A 25,588-nucleotide genomic window follows, 5' to 3' on the forward strand; every position below is an offset into this window, starting at 1 on the left:
AAACTAATTCAGCAAGGAGATGGGAGCCTGTATTGTAGCTCCAGTGAACAGGAGGTTAAGAGTAGTGAGGTTTTAAATAAGGTTTCAATGTCGGAGGAGTGTACCGGCAGGCAGGAGGGTGGTTTGAAGTGTGTCTACTTCAATGCCAGGAGCATCCGGAATAAGGTGGGTGAACCTGCAGCATGGATTGGTATCTGGGACTTTGCAGTTGTGGCCATTTCAGAGACACGGATGGAGCAGGGATAGGAATGCTGTTGCAGGTTCTGGGGTTTAGATGTTTCAGTAAGATCAGGGAAGGTGTTAAAAGACGGGGCGATGTGGCATTGTCAATCAAGGACAGTATTACAGTGGCAGAAAGGAAGTTTGATAAGGACTCGTCTACTGAGGTAGTATGGGCTGAGGTTAGAAACGGGAAAGGAGAGGTCACCTGTTGGGAGTTTTCTATCGACCTCCGAAAAGTTCCAGAGATGTAGAGGAAAGAATTGCAAAGATGATTCTGAACAGGAGCGAAAGTAACAGGGTAGTTGTTATGGGGGACTTTAACTTTACAAATATTGACTGGAAACACTATAATTTGAGTACTTTAGATGGGTCAGTTTTTGTCCAATGTGTACAGGAGGGTTTCCTGACACAGTATGTAGATAGGCCAACAAGAGGCAAGGCCACATTGGATTTGGTACTGGGTAATGAACTGGACCAGGTGTTAGATTTGGAGGTACATAAGAACATAAGAAATAGGAGCAGGAGTAGGCCATCTAGCCCTTCGAGCCTGCCCCGCCATTCAATAAGATCATGGCTGATCTGTCGCTGCTCAGTTCCACTTTCCCGCCCTCTCCCCATAACCCTTAATCCCCTCTCTTATCAAAAACCCATCAACCCGCGTCTTAAAAATATTTAGCGAGGCAGCCTCCACCACTTCAACGGGCAGAGAATTCCAGAGATTCACCACCCTTTGAGTGAAGAAGTTCCTCCTCAACTCCGTTCTAAACTGCCCCCCTTTTATCTTGAGGCTGTGCCCCCTAGTCCTACTGTCTTTTTTGAGCGGGAAGAGCCTCTCCACCTCTATCCTATCCATCCCATTCATCATCTTATACGTCTCAATGAGATCTCCCCTCATTCTTCTAAACTCTAACGAGTACAAGCCCAGTTTATTCAGCCTCTCCTCATAGCTCAACCCCCTCAACTCTGGTATCAGCCTAGTAAACCTCCTCTGCACTCCCTCCAAGGCCAAAATATCTTTGCGCAGGTGCGGCGCCCAAAACTGCACACAGTACTCCAGCTGCGGCCTCACCAATGCCCTATACAGCCGCAGCAAGACCTCCCTACTTTTATATTCAATCCCCCTCGCGATGAAGGCCAGCATCCCATTCGCCTTCCTGACCACCTGCTGCACCTGCAAGCTGGGTTTTTGCGACTCATGCACAAGGACCTCGAGGTCCCTCTGCACTATCGCCTGCTGCAGTTTTTCGCCCCGTAAGTAATAGTCCTTCCTACCATTCTTCCTACCAAAGTGGACCACCTCACACTTGCCAACATTAAATTCCATTTGCCATTTCCTGGCCCATTCGCCCAGCCTATCTAGATCCTTCTGCAGACTCTCCACACCCTCCGCACAATTTGCCGTTCCCCCAATCTTGGTGTCATCAGCAAATTTCGACACCCTACACTCGGTTCCCTCCTCCAGATCATCTATATAAATGGTAAAAAGCTGAGGCCCCAGCACCGAACCCTGGGGCACTCCACTAGTCACCATCCACCAATCCGAATAGCACCCGTTGACCCCCACTCTCTGCCTCCTATTTGACAACCAATCCTCTATCCACGCTAACACCCTACCCCCAACTCCATGTCCCTCGACCTTCTGCAATAACCTCTTGTGAGGTACTTTGTCAAACGCCTTCTGAAAATCCAGAAAGACCACATCCACCGGCTCTCCTCTATCACTTTGCTGATAGTGACCACAATTCGGTTACCTTTACTTTAGTGATGGGAAGGGATAGGTATATACCGCAGGGCAAGAGTTACAGCTGGGGGAAAGAAAATTATAAGGCGAATAGACGAGATTTAGAATGCATAGGATGTGGGAGGAAATTGCAGGGGATGGGCACAATTGAAATGTGGAGCTTGTTCAAGGAACGGTTACTGCGAGTCCTTGATAAGTATGTACCTGACAGGTAGGAAGGAAGTGGTTGAGCAAGGGAACCGTGGTTTACGGAAGAAGTTGAATCTCTTGTGAAGAGGAAGAAGGAGACTTATGCAAAGATGAGACGTGAAGGCTCAGTTAGGGCTCTTGAGAGTTACAAGTTAGCCAGGAAGGACCTAAAGAGAGAGCTAAGAAGAGCCGGAGGAGATATGAGAAGTCTTTGGCAGGTAGGATCAAGGAAAACCCTAAAGCTTTCTATAGGTATATCAGGACTAAAAGAATGACTAGGGTAGGATTACAGCCAGTCAAGGACAGTAGTGGGAAGTTGTGCGTGGAATTCAAAGAGATAGGAGAGGCGCTAAATGAATATTTTTCGTCAGTATTCACACAGGGAAAAGACAATGTTGTTGAGGAGAATACTGAGATACAGGCGATCAGACTAGACGGGATTGAGGTTCATAAGGAGGAGGTGTTAGCAATTCTAGAAAGTGTGAAAATAGGTAAGTCCCCTGGGCCGGATGGGATTTATCCTAGGATTCTCTGGGAAGCTAGGGAGGAGATTGCAGAACCTTTGGCTTTGATCTTTATGTCATCGTTGTCGACAGGAATACTGCCAGAGGACTGGAGAATAGCAAGTGTTGTCCCCTTGTTCAAGAAGGGGAGTAGAGACCATCCTGGGAATTATAGACCAGTGAGCCTTAATTCTGTTGTAGGCAAAGTTTTGGAAAGGATTATAAGAGGTAGGATTTATCATTATCCAGAAAGGAATAATTTGATTAGGGGTAGTCAACACAGTTTTGTGAAGGGTAGGTCATGCCTCACAGATCTTACTGAGCTCTTTGAGAAGGTGACCAACAAGGTGGATGAGGGTAAAGCAGTTGATGTGGTGTATATGGATTTCAGTAAAGTGTTTGATAAGTTTCCCCACGGTAAGCTATTGCAGAAAATATGGAGGCATGGGATTGGGGGTGATTTAGCAGTTTGGATCAGAAATTGGCTAGCTGATAGAAGACAGAGGGTGGTGGTTGGTGGGAAATGTTCATCCTGGAGTTCAGTTACTAGTGGTGTACCGCAAGGATCTGTTTTGGGGCCACTGCTGTTTGTCATTTTCATAAATGACCTGGATGAGGGCGTAGAAGAATAGGTTAATAAATTTGCGGGTGACATTAAAATCGGTGAAGTTGTGAAGAATGTGGAAGGATGTTGCAGGTTACAGAGGGACATAGATAAGCTGCAAAGCTGGGCTGCGAAGTGGCAAGTGGAGTTTAATGTGGAAAAGTGTGAGGTGATTCACTTTGGAAAGAGTAACAGGAATACAGAGTCCTGGGCTAACGGTAAGATACTTGGTAGTATGAATGAGCAGAGAGGTCTCGGTGCCCATGTGCATAGATCCCTGAAAGTTGGCGCCCAGGTTGATAGGGTTGTTAAGAAGGTGTATGGTGAGTTAGCTTTTATTGGTAGAGGGATTGAGTTTCAGAGCCATGAGGTCATGTTGCAACTATACAAAACTCTGTGTGGGTTTCCTTCCAGTCTGAAAGACGTACTGGTGAGGTTGACTGGCAATGATAAATTGCCTTTTAGTGTCAGGAGGATTAGCAGAGTAAATGTGTGGGGTTGTGAGGGTTATTTATTGTCAGTGAGGCTTGATAGGCCCAATGGTCTTTCTGCACTGTAGGAATTCAATGATTCTTTAGGTTACCTGCCCCAATTTCTCCCTACATGGTTTGCTGTCATTATTTAGTCTAATTTTGCTCCCAATAATGCATCTTGGGATTTATTCTAATTCTTTCATGGAATATCACTGATAAGACCAGCATTTGTTGCCCATCGTTAATTGTTTATTTATTCATTAGTGTCACAAGTAAACTTACATTAACACTACAATGAAGTTACTGTGAAATTCCTCTTGTCGACACGCTCCAGCCGTTGAACTGAGTGGTTTACTGGGCCATTTCAGAGGGCAGTTAAGAGTCAATCACATATTATAATCTGGAATCACATGTAGGTCAGACTGGGTGAAGTGACAGATTTCCTTCCCTAAATGACATTAATGAATCAGATAGATTTTTACAACAATCGATTATAGATTTCCCCATGTCATATCAACAATTTCAAGTTTCCTGGCCCTAACTGCCTTTTCTTCCTTCTGGACATCTAATCCCTCTATACCTCCATCCACAACAAGGATGCTTGGAGGGCTCTCTGCTTATTCCTTGAAGGATGTGAGGATAATGAGTGTCCACCACTACTCTCCTCTCCCTGGCTGAACTTGTTCTGTCATTAAATAAATTCTCCTTTAACTTGTCCTACTTTCTGCAAATAAAAAGTGTGGCTCTGGATAGCTGCATGGGCCCTAGTTACGCCCTGTCTTTTCATGGGGTACGTGGAATATTCCTTGTTCCAGTTCTACTCAGACCCTCTCCCACAACTCCTTTTCTGTTATACTGATGACTTTATTAGTGCAGCTTCATGTTCTGGTCTGGACCTTGAAACAGATTTGCTTCTAATTTCCACCCCTCTCTCACTTTTGCATGGTCATTCTCTGACTCCTTCCCTCCCTTTTTTAAGCTCTCTGTCTTCCTTTCTGGTGTAGAGAAATGTGTTTACCATTACTGTGTTTACTCCATTTCTAGTCATGGACTGACTACAAATATTCATTACAGGCCCACAAGCTCCCACAGTTAGCTCAACTATGGCTCCTCACAGTCTGCTTCCCATAATGCTCCATCCCATTCGCCTAGTTTCCCTGCCTCTGTCACATCTGTTCTGATGATGCTAGCTTCCAAAATGGCGCTTTTGACCTGTCTGTCTTTTCCCTAAACTGAGGATCCCCATCCCTCCACTGTGGTTGACAGGGCACTCAACAATTTCTGACCCATCTCCCACACCTCTTGGCATCAGCCTTCTCTCTCTCCCAAAAAAAGGAGACCATAAAAGGGTCACACTTGTCCTCACCTTGCAACACACCAGCTTCTGTGTCATTTGCTGATGACACCAAGACTGGTGGAACGGCAAATTGTGCGGAGGGTGTGGAAAGTCTGCAGAGGGATCTAGATAGGCTGGGCGAATAGGCCAGGAACTGGCAAATGGAATTTAATGTTGGCAAGTGTGAAGTTGTCCACTTTGGTAGGAATAATGGTAGGAAGGACTACTACTTACATGGCAAAAAACTGCAGCATGCTACTGTGCAGAGGGACCTCGGGGTCCTTGTGCATGAGTCACCAAAACCCAGCCTGCAGGTGCAGCAGGTGGTCAGGAAGGCTAATGGGATGCTGGCCTTCATAGCGAGGGGATTGAATATAAAAGTAGGCAGGTCTTGCTGCCACTGTACAGGGCACGGGTGAGGCCACAGCTGGAGTACTGTGTGCAGTTTTGGTCGCCGCACTTACGCAAGGATATTTTGGCCTTGGAGGGAGTGCAGAGGAGGTTCACTAGGCTGATACCGGAGTTGAGGGGGTTGAGCTATGAGGAGAGGCTGAATAAACTAGGCTTGTACTCGTTAGAGTTTAGAAGAATGAGGGGAGGTCTCATTGAGATGTACAAGATGATGAATGGGATGGATAGGACAGAGGTGGAGAGGCTCTTCCTGCTCAGAAAGGACAGTAGGACTAGAGGGCACAGCCTCAAGATAAGGGGGGGGGCAGTTTAGAACGGAGTTGAGGAGGAACTTCTTCACTCAAAGGGTGGTGAATCTCTGGAGTTCTCTGCCCGTTGAAGTGGTGGAGGCTGCCTCGCTAAATATATTTAAGACGCGGGTAGATAGGTTTTTGATAGGCAAGGGGATTAAGGGTTATGGGGAGAAGGCGGGAAAGTGGAAATGAGCCACGTCAGATCAGCCATGATCTTGTTGAATGGCGGGGCTGGCTCGAAGGGCTAGATGGCCTACTCCTGCTCCTATTTCTTATGTTCTTATGTTCAAAGAATCACCTCCACCATTTCCACGAATTCCAGTATTATGTCATCACATAACATTGTCCAAGCACTCCTTTCAGTTGAAGGAGTATTTCACTGGCACCTCCTTCAATCAGATCTACTGTATTTGGTGTTCCAATGCAGTCTCCTCTACATTGCAGAAACTTGCTCATCCATCGTCATCGATGAGGACCTCGACATCATTAGTCATTTTGAGGCTGGATGCGGTGTGTCCGAAGATGACTGATCAGGCCAATTCAGGCACGGAGTCGTTGGGCCTGTACTCGTTGGAGTTTAGAAGGCTGAGGGGTGATCTTATAGAGACAGATAAGATAATGAAGGGGCTAGATAGGGTAGAGGTAGAGAGATTCTTTCCACTTAGAAAGGAAACCAGAACTACAGGGCACAGCCTCAAAATAAGGGGAGGTCAGTTTAGAACAGAGTTGAGGAGGAACTTTTTCTCTCAGAGGGTGGTGAATCTCTGGAATTCTCTGCCCATTGAAGTGTATAGAATAGAATCATAGAACCCTGCAGTGCAGAAAGAGGCCCTTCGGCCCATCGAGTCTGCACCGAACACAATCCCACCCAGGCCCTACCCCCTTATCCTTACATATTATACCCATTAATCCCTCTAACCTATGTATACTTAGTAGAGCTTTAAGAATTAAATCTGCAAGTTAGATCAAAGAAAATATCACCTGTGATTTTCAAGCAGACTTGTGAATACCATAAAAATTAGAAAAATATATTTGTTTCTTAAAACTGATTAGAAATGCTGTTCCAAAATATTATACTACAGAACTGGTTCTAGTTTGTACAATGTCTGCATGCAATCATAAATAACTGCATGATTCACCAAAATTTAATTAATTAAGACTATCAAGTTGCAATGCAATTTTAGTGGCTTGAATCCACTATACGAGGGTAAATTGTGTTGGGTTGGCCGGTACTCTCTGTCCATGAGATTGCCAGTGGGGCCTCAAGATCCTTCAAAACTTAGAAATCAGAAATCTCACCAGCAAGACTGAGCTTCCCTTTCTCAATGCATTATTGGCGCACTGCTCCTCCCGGAGACATTGCCACCCCTACCAAAGATGGTGTCACGACTCAGCAGGTAATCTTAAGCCAAATCCAACTGCTATTCTATTAGTGGAATGCACAAAATCCCTTGCATGTATGGCTGTTGAAACCCTCATTCAAAAAGGGAGGGAGGCAGAACATAGGAAATTACAGACCAGTTTTTTTCAAATGTTGGGAATCTATTGTGAAGGAAGTAATAACAGGACATTTGGAAAATCCAAATGCAATCCATCAGGGTCAGCATGGTTTTATGAAGGGTAAATTTGCTTTTTACATCTTTGAAGAGGTCTGGCAAATTAGTCAAAGTGGATAATGGGGATTCTGTAGATGTAGAAAATCTGGACTTTCAAAAGGCATTTTATGAGGTGTCACAGAAAAGGTTAATAGACAAGGTAAGATCTCATGGGGTTAGGGGTAATATATTTTGGATAGAGAACTGGCTAGCTAATACAAAGCAGAGAGTCAGAGTAAATAGGTCATCTTATTGGCAAGATGTAAGCAGTCGTGTGCCACAGGGTTCTGTCCTTGGGGCCCCAACTATTTACAATCTATATTAATGGCTTGTATGCTGGGAAAGAGTGTACTGTATTTGGATTTTCAGATGACACTAAAATAGGTGGAATAGAAAGTTGCAATCAAGAAAATTTACAAATGTAAAGGGATAGTTTTGAAAAAGCCTAAAGTGGTGGAGGCTACCTCATTGAATATGTTTAAGTCACGGGTAGATAAATTTTTGATCGATAAGGGAATTAAGGGTTATGGGGAGCAGGCGGGTAAGTGGATCTGATCCACTTCAGTCAGCCATGACCTTATTGAATGGTGGGGCAGGCTCGAGGGGCTAGATGGCCTACTCCTGCTCCTATTTCTTATGTTCTTAATCTCCTGGCATTTATTGGACAGACTTGTGTAGGCACTGTAATTGTTGCGCTGGTGGCTGTGGACTTGCGCAGCTCACGCTTAAGTTGTGCTTCAGCAATGCACCTTGCTGAGTGAGCTTGACAGCCCTTGTGGAAGAGGCGCCAGGTAAGGCGGTTTTGTGCCAGTGTTTCCCAGGTGTCTATGTCAAGCGACTTCAGGGAGGTCTTGAGTGTGTCTTTGTAACTTTTCTCCTGCCCTCCATGTGAATGTCTTCCAGCAGAAAGTTTCCCAAAGAGGAGCTGCTTGGGTACGCGCTCATCTGGCATACAGGTGACATGACCTGCCCACCGGGTCTGTACTCTCAACAACAGTGTGTGGACTGATGGTAGACTTACTCTAGAGAGAACTTCATGTCTGGTACTTTGTCTTGCCATCTGATGTGTAATATTCTGTGAAGACAAGTCATATGGAAATGATTGAGCTGTTTTGCATGCCTTTGATTCACAGTCCACGTTTCACAGGCATACAGGAGGGTAGTGAGTACCACAGCACTGTAGACCTTCAGTTTTGTTGCTGGGCTGATTCCTTGACGTTCCCATACAGTGGAGCGCAGTCTACCGAAAGTAGAACATGCCTTTGCTATTCTGCAGTTAATTTCTGTGTCAATAGTCGCTGCTTGGGAGAGGGTGCTGCCAAGGTAAGTGAACTGCCTGTAGTTTCTGCCCTTTGATTGTGATTATGAGTTCTGTGTACAGTGCATGAGGAGCAGGCTGGTGCATGACTTCAGTCTTTTTAATGTTGACGGTGAGCCCAAAGTTGCCACAAGCCATGGAAAATTTGTCCATACTGCCTTACATTTCTGGCTTTGAAACAGTATCTTAGGCTGATTGGTTTTACCAAATTGACACTATTCTCCCCTGAATCTGGCTAAGTCAGGGGTTCTATTTGTAGATACGCAGGGTAGAATAGGTGTAGGGTGATACGGCGGCGCGGGCTTGTTGGGCCGAAGGGCCTGTTTCCCGTGCTGGGTTGTTCTTTGTTCTTTGTTCTTTGTATACACGGCGCAGTCATCAGCAAAGAGGAAATCTCCCAGAACAATCTCCTTCGCTTTGGTAATAGCTTGAAGTCTCCTCAGGTTGAATAGCTTCCCATCCACTTTGTACTTGAGGCTGATTCCAGCAATACTGTCCTGGAAGGCATAATTCAGCATGGCAGTAAACATCATGCTGAACAGTGTGGGTGCGAGCACATAAACCTGTTTGACGCCACTGGTGACTGGGAATGCCTCAGAGGATTCTCTGCCATCCAGTTCTCTGGCCATCATGCCATCATGGAACTGGCGTACCATCTGAATGTATTTGGGGGGGACAGCCGAACTTTGACGTGCTCCTCCACAGGCTTTGTGTCAAAGGCTTTTGCAAGGTCAACAAAGGTTGTATAGAGCTCGCAATTCTGCTCCTGACACTTCTCCTGAAGTTGGCGCGCAGCAAAAATCATGTCAATAGTACCGCAACCTTTGTGGAAGCCACACTGTGACTCTGGAAGCAGGCCCAGCTCCAAATGAGTGACCAGACCATTTAGCAGGAATCTTGCGAGGGTTTTTCCTGTGATGGAGAGCAGCGAGATTTCCGCAATAGAGTGTATGGGTGTCAGGGAGGGGTAGTAGCTCTGGTGGGGGAACATGTCGCATCCTTTTCAGGGCAGTTTGTCCAAGCTTTGTCCCCATCTGGCACTCAGCTCTCACCTGTGGCTCCCCGTAGCTGTTTGCATATGACAGCGGCCACACCCCGGGCAATGGCTTCGACAAGCCAGCTAAACCAGATGAGGGTAGCTGACAGGTCTCAATCCTCAGTGAGATAGGGAGATGTCTATCCCAGCATGTGAAGACAGACTCCAGTGGATTGAACGGACAAGACCAATGGAAGGTCCAAAAGTCAAGAAGGCGGTCTCTGCAAGCACCATGGAACGCGAAGAGCAGGACAAGATACAGAAGACGTCCTGGTCATCCACTGTGCCTAGTCCCATCTCCAGCCATCTTGACTCTTGTCTTGCCACTGGATCAGATGGGAATTGGGAAGAGTGAGACTGACGCTGCGCAACTCTCCCTCACTTTAATCCAAATTAAGCGCTAGTCTCGACACCATCATGATCATCATCATCCTGTTCAACCTTTGAAGTCCTGTGGCGATGGGCGAGCGACGAAGCAGCAGGTGTGGATACACTGGGAGTTGTAGTCACGGACCTGCATACAGATGGCTCAGGTCTAATGGTCGTTTTCCGCTGACCGAAGCAGCAGTGGAACTCGGCGTCTACCTGGGCGACTGAGCAGTCCTCTTCAGGAATGCACTGCTCATCTCTGTAGAATGAGGAAGGGGCTAGAAAAGGTGCCCTAAATATTGCCTGCTTCACTACACCCTGGCCAGTTTACCGCGGCTAGCGGGGATCCCATCTTGTGGTTGAACAAACAAAATAAATCACAAGATGACACTGCTCACCATTGGCACTTGGAACATGCGCACGCTTTTGGACAACTCTACAGCAGACAGACCAGAGAGAAGAACAACCTTAGTTGTCAGACAGCTTGCAAGATACAACATTGACATTGCAGCCCTGAGTGAAACTTGTCTTGCCAACGTAGGACAGTTGACTGAAACTGGAGTTGGATACACTCTTTCCTGGAGTGGTCGTGGCAGCGATGAGCGTCATGATGCTGGAGTTGGATTCACCGTCAGGAGTCACCTTGTTCAGAAACTTGCTAGTCTACCCAAGGGTGTGAACGATCGGCTTATGACGTTACAGCTTCCGCTACAGAACAGAAGTCAAGCCATCCTGATCAGCGTCTATGCCCCCACAATGAACAACCCAGACAAGATGAAAAACAAGTTCTATGAAGAACCAGGTGCTCTACTATCAGCAGTGAGCAGTACCGACAAGCTGATCTTGCTTAGCGATTTCAGTGCAAGAGTCGGGTGTGACTCTGCAATCTGGCAGGGAGTCATTGGGAGGCATGGAGTGGGCAAGTGTAACAGTAACAGCCTACTCTTAATGAAGACCCATGCAGCACACGACCTCCTCATCACCAACATAACCTTCCGTCTGCGTACCCGTAACAAGGACTCCTGGATGCACCCCGCTCTAAGCACTGGTATCTTATCAACCATGTCATTGTCCGGAGAAAAGACAGGCAGGTTGTCAGAGTGACCAAGGCCACGTGTGGTGCTGACTGCTGGACAGACCACAGGCTCAGTGTCTCCAAAATGAGGTTCTGCATCAGACACAAGAGGCGACCACAAGGAAGCAAGGTTATGAAAAGAATCAAAGCGGCCAAGCTAAAGAATGCCAGCATTGATTCAGCACTGGCTGAAGACTTAGAAATTAAGCTTGCTGACCTGTACCTCACAGACAGCGCTCAGGACGGCTGGGAATGCTTCAGGGATGCTGTCCATTCATCTGCACTGAAGATGGTCGGGGCCTCTACCCGCAAGCAGCATGATTGGTTCGATGAGAATGATGAGCAGACGCAGGCTCTACTTGTTGAAAAGCACCGTCTTCATCAGGCCTGTCAGAAGGACCCATCAACTGTCAAGAAAAATGCTTTTGCCAGTGCTCGCAGGGCAGTCCAGAATAAACTGCGTAAGATGCAGGATGCCTGGCTGAGTGCCAAGGCAGATGAAGTACAGGGATACACTGACAGAAACGACTTGAAATGGTTCTATGAAGCCCTCAACTCTCTCTACGGACCTCAATCTCTCGGAAGTTCTCCCCTCCTGAGTACAGATGGTACAACTCTCATTACAGAGAAGGCTCAGATCCTGAAGAGATGGGCTGAACACTTTGAAGCCGTCCTCAACCAATGTCATCTATTAACGATGAGGCAATAGACAGGATTCCCCAGGTTGATATCAACAACGCCATGGATGACCCACCGGTAGTAGCCGAAGTCACGAAAGCTGTCAGCCAGCTATCCCGTGGCAAAGCCCCAGGGGCAGATGCCAACCCGCAGAGATCTACAAAGCTACTGGTCCTGTACTCATCAAGAAGCTCACCGAGTTGTTCCAGTCCTTTTGGAAGCAAGGATCCATTCCTCAGGAACTTAAAGATGCTTCCCATCTTACAACTACTATAAAACCATAGAACAATAGAAAATTACAGCTCAGAAGCAGGCCTTTTGGCCCTTGTCTGCGCTGAACCATTTTTTCCTAGTCCCACTGACCTGCACTTGGACCGTATCCCTCCATACCCCTCTCATCCATGAACCCGTCCAAGTTTTTCTCAAATGTTAAAAGTGACCCCGCATTTACCACTTTATCCGGCAGCTCATTCCACACTCCCACCACTCTCTGTGTGAAGAAGCCCCCCCATAATATTCCCTTTAAACTTTTCTCCTTTCACCCTTAACCCATGCCCTCTGGTTTTTTTTCTCCCCTTGCCTCAGTGGAAAAAGCCTGCTTGCATTCACTCTATCTATACCCATCAAAATCTTACACACCTCTATCAAATCGCTCCTCGTTCTTCTACATTCCAGGGAATAAAGTCCTAACCTATTCAATCTCTCTCTGCAACTCAGCTTCTCAAGTCCCGGCAACAGCCTTGTGAACCTTCTCTGCACTCTTTCAACCTTATTTGCATACTTCCTGTAACTAGGTGACCAAAACTGTACACAGTACTCTAAATTCGGCCTCACCAATGCCTTATATAACCTTACCATAACACTCCAACTTTTATACTCGATACTCCGATTTATAAACGATAATGTACCAAAAGCACTCTTTACGACCCTATCCACCTGTGACGTCACTTTCAGTGAATTTTGTACCTGTATTCCCAGATCCCTCTGTTCAACTGCACTCTTCAGAGTCCTACCATTTAGCCTGGAAGCTTGTAACGTCTACAAGAGGAAGGGCAATCGGCAAGTATGCGACAACCACCGAGGAATCTTGCTGCTCTCCATCACAGGAAAAACCCTTGCAAGAGTTCTGCTAAATTACCTGGTCATTCATTGCAAAAACTAAACACAGACTGGATGACTGCTTTGTGGAACACCTTCATTCCATCCGCAAGCAATACCCGGACCATCCTATCACTTGGCAGCTTACCCCCTTGCCTTCATGCCCATGTGTTCATCCTTAGCCATCTGCAATGTTCTAGTGATGCCCAATGCACACTGAAAGAACAACATCTCATCTTTTGATTCGGCATTAAACAGCCTTCTGGACTCAACACTGAGTTCAACAACTTCAGACCATCCTCCTTCTCCTTCATCTCGACCCCCTTTGTTAATCCTATTTGCCACCCCCTCCAAAACATTAACTGTTTCTTTTTCTACAAATGCTGCTAGACCTGCTGAGTTTTTCCAGCATTTGCTGTTTTTATTCTTATTTCAGATTTCCAGAGTCCACAGGGCATGATCTTACCAACCGTTCACAGCATGCTCCTGCTGCAGTGAAGTCAGAGACTAGCTTTATATTCTCTTTAATGATCACCAGTTACCATGGTGTATTAGCCTGGGCCTCTGCATTATTAGCCCAATGATATTACCATATGTCTCCCTTATGTTCAATGCACTATTTAAATACAAGCTGTTGTTAATGGCGAGTTCAGTGATTTTAAAAGAAAAATGTATTTTCTACAAACAGCCATAAAATATTTTAAAATATAATTCAGGACAATTCTTGGGATGGGAGAGCCAATTTTAAGATCATCACAAAATGTAACAAATTACCTTAAATTTACTGACACACTGTCCTACTTGTTCCACGATTCCTGCCACGTCACTTCCAGGTGTCCAGGGCAAACATGGCTTCCTTGCATAGGATCCGGAACGCATGTAAGTTTCAACTGGATTTACACCACAAGCACGGACTCTGATTAGAACCTAACAGGGCAAAGAGCATTCTTAGTTTTCAAAAAAAGAGGAAGTCAGAAATTCTGCTGACCACAGTCCCAATCTGACCATTCTAAACCAGCCCAAACAAACATTTAGTCCTTCAGTAAACCAACAAATGGAGATCTAGATGGAGGGGAACTCTATATGTTTTTATTTCCAAGTCTACATCTGACCCCTTCTGAAAGTTCCTTCCAAATAATTTATGTTTATTTATTCTTGAGAATGAGAAGCAAACCAGGAACGGCACAAAGAGAATAGGAAATGAAGAGATTTCTTCGTCAGTTAACCATCGTTTGCAAATTATTAAGGCTCATAGCTTCAAGTTGGTTCAAACTGTTGCCCTGAAGCTTTGGGTCAGGTATTTTGCAGCCATTTGACTGCTAGATCAGCTAAACCAAGAACAACAGAAACAAGGTTAGGAGTAGGATTCCTCAACCCTGCTCCATGATTTAACAAGATCATGGCTGATCTACCTGAGTTCCACTTTCATGTCCTACCTTTGATTTGCTAATTGAGATAAACATGACCCGATTTGGGAGTCGGTCCTGCGAGCATTTTCTGTTCTACACCAATTTTGATTACCTGTATGGGACTCCTTCCATTATAAAGGATAATCAGGCTTTCACCACAATGAGAAAAAAATGTTTTGAACAGCAATGTGAATCAGTTATTTTCCCATGATTAATGAAAACCATAAGATTGATGCTAAGACCAATATATTCTTGCACAGGGACTCCAGACCAAGAATTGAGTCTGTACCCTGGACATTTAGTAATGAAATGCTTCAAAATTCAACAAACATTATAATCTCAGCTCGAAAACATTGCTTTGTGAAGCAAAAGACCTGCTTGTACATCCTAGCATTACTGATACTTAAAGAGATAAATTAATTTATTATGCCAACTACCACAGGGGGTAGATGGGATAAAACTATCATTATCAGTTTCTCGAAACAAGGATGACTTCTGCCAGGCTGCACATCTTTGGACTGTGGGATGGACCAAGCAGCACCTGCTCAGCAATAACCTGCTCAGTGACGCCCAGTATGAGTTTTGCCAGAGAACTTAGCTCGTGACCTTATTACAGCCTTGGTTCAAACATGGACAAACGAGCTGAATTCCAGAGGTGAGGCGAGACTCACAGCCCTTGACATCAAGGCTGCATTTGACCAAGTGTAGCATCAAGGAGCCCTAGCAAAACTGGAATCAATGGGTATCAGGGGTAAACTCTCCACTGCTTGGAGTCATACCTGGCGCTTAGGAAGATAGTTATGGTTGTGGAGAGTCAGTCATCTCAGCTCCAGGACATTTCTTCAGGCATCCCTCAGGGTCGTGTCCTAGGCCCAATCCTCTTCTACTGCTCATCAATAACCTTCCCTCCGTCATAAGGTCCAAAGTGGGAATGTTCATCGATGATTTCACAATGTCTAGCACCATTCAGTGACTCCTCAGACCTGAAGCAGTCCATGCCTTACGTTCTTATGTCCAAATGCAACAAGATCTGGGCAGTATCCAGGCAAGTAACATTCGCGCCACACAAATGCCAGGCAATGACCATCATCAATAAGAGACATTCGAACCACCACCCCTTGACATTCAATGGTGTTACCATCACTGAATTCCCCACTGTCAACATCCTTGGTGTTATCATTGACCAACTGGATTCGCCACATAATCACAGTAGCTACAAGAGCAGGTCAGAGGTAGAAATTCTGCAGTTAGTAACTCACCTCCTTACTCCCCAAAGTCTATCCACCATCTACAAGGCACAAGTCAGGAGAGTGATGGACTACTCCCCACTTGCCTGGATGGGTGCAGCTCCAACAGCACTCAAAAAGCTCGACACCATCCAGGATAATGCAGCCCACTTGATTAACATCATATCCACAAACATCCACTCCCTCCACCACTGACGCCCGGTAGCAGCAGGGTGTACTATCTACAAGATGCGCTGCAGCAATTCACCACAGATCCTTATACAGCACCTACTAAACTCACAATCACTTCCATTTAGAAGGACAAGGGCAGCAGACATATTGGAACACCACCATCCTGCAGCCACTCACCATCCTGACTTAGAAATATATCAGCGTTCTTTTGCAGTCACTAGATCAAAATCCTGGAACTCCCTCCCAAATCGCAATGTGTCTGCATCGGTTCAAGGAGGCAGCTCACCACCACCTTTTCAAGGGCAATAAAAGCTAGCCAGCCAGGAACGCCATATCCCATGAATGAATAAAAAAAGCAGTCTCTTCCCTGCTGCCATCAGACTTTTAAATGGACCTACAGTGTAGAATCTCATGAATCTCTACAATGTAGAAGGAGACCATTCCGCCCATCGAGTCTGCACCGATCACATCCCACCCAAGCCCTATACCCATAACCCCACACATTTACTCTGCTAATCCCCTGACGCTAGGGCCAATTTAGCATTGTCAATCAATTAACCTGCACATTTTTCGATGTGGGAGGAAACCAGAGCATCCAGAGTAAACCCACGCAGACAGAGGGAGAACATGCAAACTCCATACAGACAGTAACCCGACACTGGAATTGAACCAGGGTCCCTGATGCTGTGACACAGCAGTGCTAACCACTGTGTCACTGTGCACTCCAAGCTGATATTAAGTTGATCTTTCTCTACACCCTAGCTATGACTGTAATACTATATTCTGCATCCTATCCTTTCCTTCTCCTTTGTGTACCCAATGAATGGTATGTTTGGTGTTTATAGTGCACTAGAAACAAAAGTTTTCACCGTATGCCAATCCATCTGACAATAATAAATCAAACAAATCAAATCTAATCTGATCTGAATTAAAGTCCCAATTCCAGGACTTTAAAGTTTATTTATTAGTCACAAGTAAGGCTTACATTCACACCACAATAGGGCGGCACAGTAGCATAGAGGTTAGCACTGTTGCTTCACAGTTCCAGAGAGCTGGATTCGATTCCTGGCTTGGGTCACTGACTGTGTGGAGTTTGCACATTCTCCTCGTGTCTGTGTGGGTTTCATCCAGGTGCTGCAATTTCCTCCCACAGTCCAAAGATGTGCAGGTTAGGTTGATTGGCTGTGTTAAAATTGTCCCTTAGTGTCCTGAAATGCATAGGTTAGAGGGATTAGCGGGTAAATGTGTCAGGATGTGGGGGTATGACCTGGGTGGATTGTGGTCGGTGCAGACTCGATGGGCCAAATGGCCTCTTTCTGCATTGTAGGATTTCTATGATTCTATGATTCTACTGCGAAATTCCCCTGAAAATAGCTGGAAGTAGACCTGCGCTACTAGACTATTGAGTCTCACAAACATTATAGTTAGTAGTGTTTTAATTCAGGTCCGAAACTCCAAAGAGTTTTATGAGGGTAGGGCCTGGGTGGGATTGTGGCCGGTGCAGAGTCAATGGGCCGAAGGGCCTCTTTCTGCACTGTAGGCTTCTATGATCTATAAGTCCCCTTGCATCATAAGTTTTACAACTTGAATTTGGCTCGGGTGAGGATGAGATGTTTCACTTCAGGTATGATTCCAATGACCCACTAGAGAGCTTTTATCAAATAAAGTTTATTTAAGAATACAATTAACATGAGTAGAAAAAAAATTAGAAACAACTTTCACCAATTTGGAAACAAGAGAAAAAACAATTATGATATTGTATAAAGGTTAACACCTAAACACCGTTCCAATGAAACAAATCTCACAAACAAAACATTTGCTGCAAGTTTGATACATAAAATATGAATGCTCACTTGCTGCTGGAACTTAGATCCTTGGGTGGAAAATTGAAACTCTGACTTCCCAAGAACAGCTTGAAGTCAGAACAGCTTCCCAAAACACCAGAGGCTGAGAGACTCTTGGCAGATCAACCTCCAACAGCAGATTTTCTACCTTAGGAAAGCCAGGAATGTTGCTTCTAGATAGACAGCCAAATTTCCAATACCAGGAGTGAAAGAAACACTTCTTTTCAGCTTGGTGTCCACCCCCTTCTAAACTAAAACTGAAAATAAATCCTTGAATTCTTCTGGGGGAGGAACCACCTGATTTTGACACATCAATCAATCTTCCTGCTCACAATGCAGAGTCATAAAAGATCCAAGAGTAAAAATAAACAAAACCCCATTTAAACCATTGAAGTAGCAATTAAAGGACTTCTCCAGATAGCCTATGCCACAATAAAAATAATTGAAGCTGTGATAGCTGCAGAGGACATGATTTTTAAAAAACCATTTCTTAAAGGTACACTAATGTCATGGTAGCAAGATGCATCTTACCTGATTTTCGCTTGGGTTAGGTACAGGAATATCTGATTGTAACTTGAGGACTCCTGGCTCGCCAAATTCAGATACTCGCACAGCCCGCATGAGGGATGCAGCTGATCTTCCAGATGCCATGACAAACTAAAATTACATTAATCACTGCATTAAAAGTGCACACACTCCTATAAACTCCTGCAATAAGTCACACACAATTCAACTTGCCTACCATGGTTCAATGTCGAGAAATCTTGCCTTTGAATTTGAAAATTGTAGGTTCCGGTCTCAATAAAAAACATACAATCTAGGCTGACACCCTAAATGTGGCACTGAGCATTTTTGCTGAACTATCAGAAGTACCATCTTTTCACAGATTACAGAATACTACAATGCAGAAGAGGCCCTACAGCCCATAGAGACTGTACCAATGCATAAAAGGTCCTGACCTGACCACCTAATCCCACTTGCCAGCACTTGGCCCATCGCCTTGAATGTCATCTTTTGGATGAAATGTTAACCTGTGACCGTGACCGCCCTCTCAGGTGGACAGGAAAACTTCCACAACACTATTTCAAAGAGCAGAAGAGATCTTTCTGGTATCCTGGTCAATATTGTTCTCCGGAGCTGTGTACTGGTGGCTGGTGAGTCTAAACTGCGAGTGTACTGATTTTTTTCAATTGCATTGCTGGTTCACGGGTTTTTTTGCATTTTGCGCTTTCCGTAGCGGGGTCTTAGGCGCAAGGGCAGTTGGGAAGGGAGTGCGGGAGTACAAAAACAAGGCCACAGTAGACAGCAGGCAGCGGAGTGAGGCGGGTGCTGAGTGAGTACTGCAAGGGCTTTGTCTCACAGGGCTTAGGTGAGAGCAGGCTTAGGCAAGGTGAGGTACTGGTCAAATTTTTCTAACTGTGTCCATAAGTTTAAGGGTGGTCAAATAAATGGCAGGGTCCATGGGGAGGCATGTCAGCTGTGTAAGGTGCAATATGTGGGAGTTCCTGGAGACACAGCATCTCCGGAGAGTCCACATCTGCACCAAATGTCTGGAGTTGCAGCGTTTGGGGGCCCGGGTTAGGCAACTGGAGTTGAGGCTGGAGGATTTATTTTTAGTTCGGGAAAATGAGGCGCTAATGAATAGGAACCACGTTCAAGAGGGGATCCCAGAGCCTAGGAGGGCGGATGGGTGGGTTACACTCAGGAAGGAGAAAAAGAAGAGTAATGGTCTAAAGGCTACCCCAGGGGTAGTCTCTTAAGATATCAGGGGTAAGGCGCCAACTGAGGTGGAAAGGGCATGAGGGGAAGACTGGAATGCCTCAGAGGGAATGATGGGGGCTGGATGTGAGATAGTGGTGGGGGATGGGAGGGTTAGAGGATAGGCGGTTCTGTGGGCAAAAGCGGGAGTCCAGGATGGTAGTCTGCCTCCCTGGAGCAGCGGTACAGGATGTGTCAGAGAGGGTAGAGGGAATAGAACAAAGAACAAAGAATAACCCAGCACGGAAAACAGGCCCTTCAGCCCAACGAGCCCGCGCCGCCGCATCACCCTACACCTATTCTACCCTGCGTGTCTACAAATGGAACCCCTAACTTAGCCAGATTCAGGGGAGAATAGTGTCAATTTGGTAAAAACCAATCAGCCTAAGAGCACATCTTTGGGGTGTGGGAGGAAACCCACGCAACCACAGGGAGAATGCACAAACTCCCACAGACACAGGCCCAAATCCATGTATCTGCACAGCTAGCAGTGCTAGTCACTGAGCTGTTGCAGCGCCCGTCTACCGGTCCAGGATCAAGCACACACACCGACACGAAGTACTAGGCCACTCCCGGAACCTCCAAGAGCAGCCCACGCACGACCCACCGTGTGTATGCCCCTCGTTTGACAACGACGTGGACTTCCACCTGCAGAATAAAAAGACAAAAACTTTAACTTACAAGACTCAACTGCATTTCCGGTGTCTCCCGAGGTTCTGACCTTATCTAATAGCCCCTACCATAACCCTCCATCCTCGTTTCACTCATGTGTCTATCTAACTGAACCTTAAACGAGTCCAACGTTCCTGCCTCCACCACCCTACTCGGTAGCGCGTTCCATACCCCCACAACTCTCTGCGTAAAGAACCTTCCTCTCACATCCAAATTATACCTCTCCCCCCTCACCCTTAAATCATGACCTCTCGTATTTGTACCCAGTCTAGGGAGCAGTCTCTCACTATTGACTCTATCTATTCCCTTCAGTATCTTATATACCTCTATCATGTCCCCCCTCAATCTCCGTCTTTCCAAGGAGAAAAGTCCCAGTTTCTCCAACCTTTCCTCGTAACCCAACCCCTCCATGCCAGGCAACATCCTGGTAAACCTCCTCTGAACCCTTTCCAGAGACTCCACGTCCTTCCGGTAGTAAGGTGACCAGAACTGGACGCAGTACTCCAAATGCGGTCTAACCAACGTTCTATACAACTGAAGCATTAGACGGCAGCTTTTATACTCTATACCCCTTCCTATAAAGGCTAGCATTCCATAAGCCTTCCTAACAACCTTCTCCACTTGTGTCGCAACCTTCATGGATTTGTGAACCTGCACTCCCAGGTCCCTCTGTATTTCTATACTCCTAATCTGTCTACCTTTTATCTCATAGCTCCTCTCTGCATTATTCCTTCCAAAATGCATCACCTCGCATTTGTCAGGATTAAATTCCATCTGCCACCTATCTGCCCAATGCACCAACCTATCTATATCCTGTTGTATCACCTGACATTCCAATTCAGTACCCGCCAACCCTGCCATCTTGGTGTCATCCGCAAACTTGCTGATCACACCACCTACGCTCTCTTCCAAGTCATTTATGTATACTACAAAGAGGAGAGGTCCCAGTACTGAGCCCTGCGGCACACCACTGGTCACTGGCCTCCAGCCCGAAAAGGTCCCCTCCACAACTACCCTCTGTCTCCTATTACCCAGCCAGTTCTCAATCCACCTAGCTACCTGACCTCGTATCCCATGCGCCTTAACCTTTTCTACCAGCCTACCATGAGGGACTTTGTCAAACCCCTTACTGAAATCCATATAGATGACATCAACGGCTCTCCCATCGTCAACCGTTTTTGTCACCTCCTCAAAGAATTCCCCATGATTCGTAAGGCAAGACCTCCCTCTAACAAAGCCATGTTGCGTATCCCTAATCAGATCGCAACGCTCCAAATGCTCATACATCCTACCCCTAAGTATTTTTTCCATTAATTTCCCTACCACCGATGTCAAACTCACTGGTCTATAATTTCCAGGGTTATCCCTACTACCTTTTTTGAACAGCGGCACCACATTTGCTACCCTCCAGTCTTCTGGGACCTCACCTGTGTCCAAAAAAGAGACAAAGATTTGCGCCAGAGGCCCAGCAATTTCATCTTTCACCTCCCTAAGCAGCCTGGGATAAATACCATCAGGCCCCGGAGCTTTATCTGTCCTTACGCTACCTAAAAGCCCTAGCACTTCCTCCCTCGTAATAGATATTTCCTGCAACTGATCCTCAGCTCCCTCCAAGAGACCGCACGATTCCGAACCCCTCTCCTTCGTGAATACCGACGCAAAGTATTCATTCAGGAGCTCCCCCATTCCCTCCGACTCAATACATAACTCCCCTCTTTTGTCCCTAAGAGGACCAATTTTCCCTCTAACTACTCTCTTGCTCCTAATATAGGAATAAAATGCCTTCGGACTTTCCTTAATCCTACCAGCCAAAGCCATTTCATGCCCTCTCTTCGCCTTTCTAATTCCCCTTTTTAGCTCCCTCCTACTCTCTGTATATTCCTCCAGCGCACTCTCCGTACCCAGTCGTTTCGACCTAACATACGCCTCCCTCTTCTTCCTGACCAACTCTTCAATACCCCCTGTAATCCACAGCTCTCTAATCCTACCTTTCACATCCTTCCGCTTAACCGGAACATACCTCCCCTGCAACCATTTCATTTTGCCCTTAAAAGCCTCCCACTTGCCAACCGTGGACTTGCCAGCTAACAGTCCCTCCCAATCCGTGTCCTGCAGCTCCCTCCTAATCCTGCTATAGCTTGCCTTCCCCAGTTCAGCACACTCCCGTTCGGCCGGCACTCGTCCCTTTCCATTTTTATCCTAAAGTAGACGGACTTGTGGTCACTGTTAGCCACATGTTCGCCTACCTCTACCTCAATCACCTGCCCCGGTTCGTTACCCAACACTAAATCCAGTATAGCCCCTCCCCTAGTCGGGCTAGTTACATACTGCTCTAGAGACCCTTCCAAAACACATTTCACAAACTCCTCTCCCTCCGTATCCCCAGCTCTAGGCCCCCTCCAATTCACTCCGGGAAGATTAAAGTCACCCACTACAACCACTCTATTCTTCCTGCACCTGTCCAAATCTTGAAGGGCCAAGGGACCCAGGCGGATGTAATTATACACGTAGGTGAGAAGGACGTAGGAAGGAAGAGCGGGGGGGAAATACGTAGGCAGTTCAGGGAGTTGGGAGCCAGGCTGAAGTGCAGGGCCTCCAGGGTGGCAATCTCTGGGTTGCTGCCAGTGCCCAGTAATAGCAGGGATAAAAAATAATGAGATCCTGCAGCTGAATGCGTGGCTGAGGGATTGGTGCAGGACAGAGGGTTTTAGTTTTGTAGACCATTGGGAAGGCTTTGCAAAGGAAGGGCACTTGTATAAGAGGGATAGGGAACATTTAAATGGGAAGGGTACACATATTTTAGCTGGGAGGTTGGCTGGACTGTTTCGGCAGGGTTTAAACTAATATGGAGGGGGGGTGGGGAGGAGAGAGACAGCTCAGGCACTGGGAGTGGGAGTGAGTTGGAGGTCAGGGTAAGTCTAGATGATAGGAAAATCTCCCAGGAGAAGGAGGATCCGAGTGGGCCTGAGGGTCTTCAGTGCATCTGTTTTAATGCGAGGAGTGTGACGGGTAAGACGGATGAACTTAGGGCCTTGATGTTCGCGAGGAATTTAGATGTGGTGGCAGTGACAGAGACATGGTTAAAGGAGGGGCAGGACTGGCAGCTAAATATTCCAGGGTATAAGTGTTTTAGGTGTGATAGGGGAGGGTTGAAAAGAGGAGGGGGAGTGGAGCTCTTAGTTAGGGAGCAGATCACAGCAGTGCAGAGGGAGGATAACATGGGGGGGTTGGGAATTGAGTCTCTATGGGTGGAGTTGAGGAATAGGAAGGGGGCCATTACTACGCTAGGAGTGTTCTATAGGCCACCCAACAGCCCGCGGGCAGTGGAAGAGGGTATATGTAGGGACATTTTGGACAAGTGTAGGAAGAATAGGGTTGTTGTAGTGGGAGATTTTAATCTCCCTGGGGTGGATTGGAAGGTGCCTAGAGCTGGGGGGTCGGATGGGGAGGAATTCGTAAGATGTGTATTGGAAGGATCCTTGCAACAGTATGTAGATAGTCCGACTAGAGAGGGGGCGATACTGGACTTAGTTCTGGGCAATGAGCCGGGTCAGGTGGTTGAGGTTGCGGTAGGCGAACATATGGCTAATAGTGACCACAACTCCATCTACTTTCGGATACGAATGGAAAAAGATGAGAGCTGTCCTAAGGGGAGGGTGCTAAATTGGGGGAAGGCTAGATACAGCCGGATTAGGCAGGAGCCTAGGGATACAGACTGGGATAGGCTGTTGGAAGGCAAGACCACGTTAGGTATGTGGGAGTCTTTCAAGAGAAAACTGCAATGGGTGCAGGAAAGGCATGTGCCGGTTAGGAAAAAGGATGGGAAAGGTAGGATTAGAGAGCCGTGGATTACTAGAGATATAGAAGACCTGGTTAGGAAGAAATGAGAGGCATATGTCAGGTCTAAGCAGCTGGGAACAGCGAGAGCGTTGGAGGAATATAGAGAGAGTAGGAGGGATCTCAAAAGGGGAGTTAGGAGAGCAAAGAGGGGGCATGAGATGGCTTTGGCAGGTAGGGTTAAGGAGAATCCAAAGGCGTTTTACTCCTGTCTTAAGAGCAAAAGGGTGGCTAGGGGTAAAATCGGTCTCCTCAGGGACAGACGAGGGGAATTGTGCTTAGAGGCAGAGAGAATGGGGGAGATCCTGAATGAATACTTTGCGTCGGTATTCACAAAGGAGAGGGGCTTGATGTCTGGTACAGTCATCGAGGGAGCTGTAGACCAATTGAAAGATCTATCGATTACGAGGGAAGAAGTGTTAGGGCTTTTAGGTAGCATTAAAACCGATAAATCTCCGGGGCCCGATGGCATTTATCCTAGGCTGCTTAGGGAGGCGAGAGATGAGATTGCTGGGCCTCTGACGCAAATCTTTGTCTCTTCTTTGGACACAGGTGAGGTCCCAGAGGACTGGAGGATAGCGAACGTGGTACCGTTGTTTAAAAAGGGTAGAAGGGATAGCCCGGGTAACTGTTGGCCGGTGAGTTTTACGTCAGTGGTAGGCAAGTTGATGGACAGGATTCTTAAGGATAGGATGTATGAGCACTTAGAGCATTGCGATCTGATTAAGGATACGCAGCATGGCTTTGTAAAGCGGAAGTTTTGCCTTACGAATCTGGTAGAATTCTTTGAGGAGGTGACAAAAACAATCGACGAAGGACGAGCTGTTGATGTCGTCTATATAGATTTCAGTAAGGCGTTTGACAAAGTCCCTCATGGTAGGTTGGTAGAGAAGATTAAAGCTCATGGGATACGTGGCCAGGTATCTAGATGGGTTGAGAACTCGCTTGCAAAGAGGAGTCAGAGAGTAGTAGTGGAGGGGTCCTTTTCTAGCTGGAGGTCTGTCACTAGTGGTGTGCCGCAGGGCTCAGTACTGGGACCTCTTCTCTTTGTAGTGTATATAAATGATTTAGAAGAGGGAGTAGGTGGTGTGATCAGCAAATTTGCTGATTACACCAAGATGGCTGGATTGGCGGGCAGTGAGGAGCAGTGTCTGGCAATACACATCCATATCATAATTGGGCAGATACATGGAAAATGGAGTTTAATCCGGATAAACATGAGGTGATGCATTTTGGCCGGAATAATGTAGAGGGGAGTTATATGATAAAGGGTAAGCCCATAAGGAGTATAGAATCACAGCGAGACCTGGGGGTGCAAGTGCACAAGTCTTTGAAGTGGCAGTGCAAGTGGAGAGTGTGGTGAAGAAAGCCTATGGTATGTTAGCCTTTACAGGAAGGGGTATAGAATGTAAGAGCTGGAGACTAATGTTGCAGTTGTACAGAACGTTGGTTAGGCTGCATTTAGAGTACTATGTCCAGTTCTGGTCGCCTTACTACCGGAAAGACGTGGAGACTCTGGAGGGAGTGCAGAGGAGGTTTACCAGGATGTTGCCTGGTATGGAAGGACTGGGGTATGAGGAAAGACTGAAGAAATTGGGGCTCTTTTCCCTTGAAAGACGCCGACTGAGTGGGGATCTAATAGAGGTATATAAGATTATGAAGGGTATAGGTAGAGTAAACAGAGGTAAGCTATTTCCTATGATAGAGAC

General features: G+C 46.4%; 1 protein-coding gene across 3 annotated transcripts in view; it reads right to left on the reverse strand.

Annotated features, from left to right (window-relative positions):
- The window catches only part of cryz (crystallin, zeta (quinone reductase)), a 70,147-nt gene that overhangs the window by 35,721 nt on the left and 8,838 nt on the right, over positions 1–25,588 (reverse strand). For 2 of the 3 annotated variants that reach the window (XM_080195077.1, XM_080195076.1), the window contains exons 2-3: positions 18,144–18,269; positions 13,716–13,868 (exon numbers count right to left, since the gene is read on the reverse strand). In XM_080195077.1, the coding sequence (XP_080051203.1) occupies positions 13,716–13,868; positions 18,144–18,263 (273 nt within the window). In that variant the 5' untranslated portion in view covers positions 18,264–18,269. Of the gene's footprint in view, positions 1–13,715; positions 13,869–18,143; positions 18,270–19,977; positions 21,127–25,588 lie in introns of those variants that run through there. The other variant, XM_080195078.1, reaches the window with a different exon arrangement.

Source organism: Carcharhinus amblyrhynchos, chromosome 9 (genome assembly GCF_965287045.1).
Source record: "Carcharhinus amblyrhynchos chromosome 9, sCarAmb.v2.hapA, whole genome shotgun sequence".
Classification (NCBI taxonomy): Eukaryota; Metazoa; Chordata; class Chondrichthyes; order Carcharhiniformes; family Carcharhinidae; genus Carcharhinus; species Carcharhinus amblyrhynchos.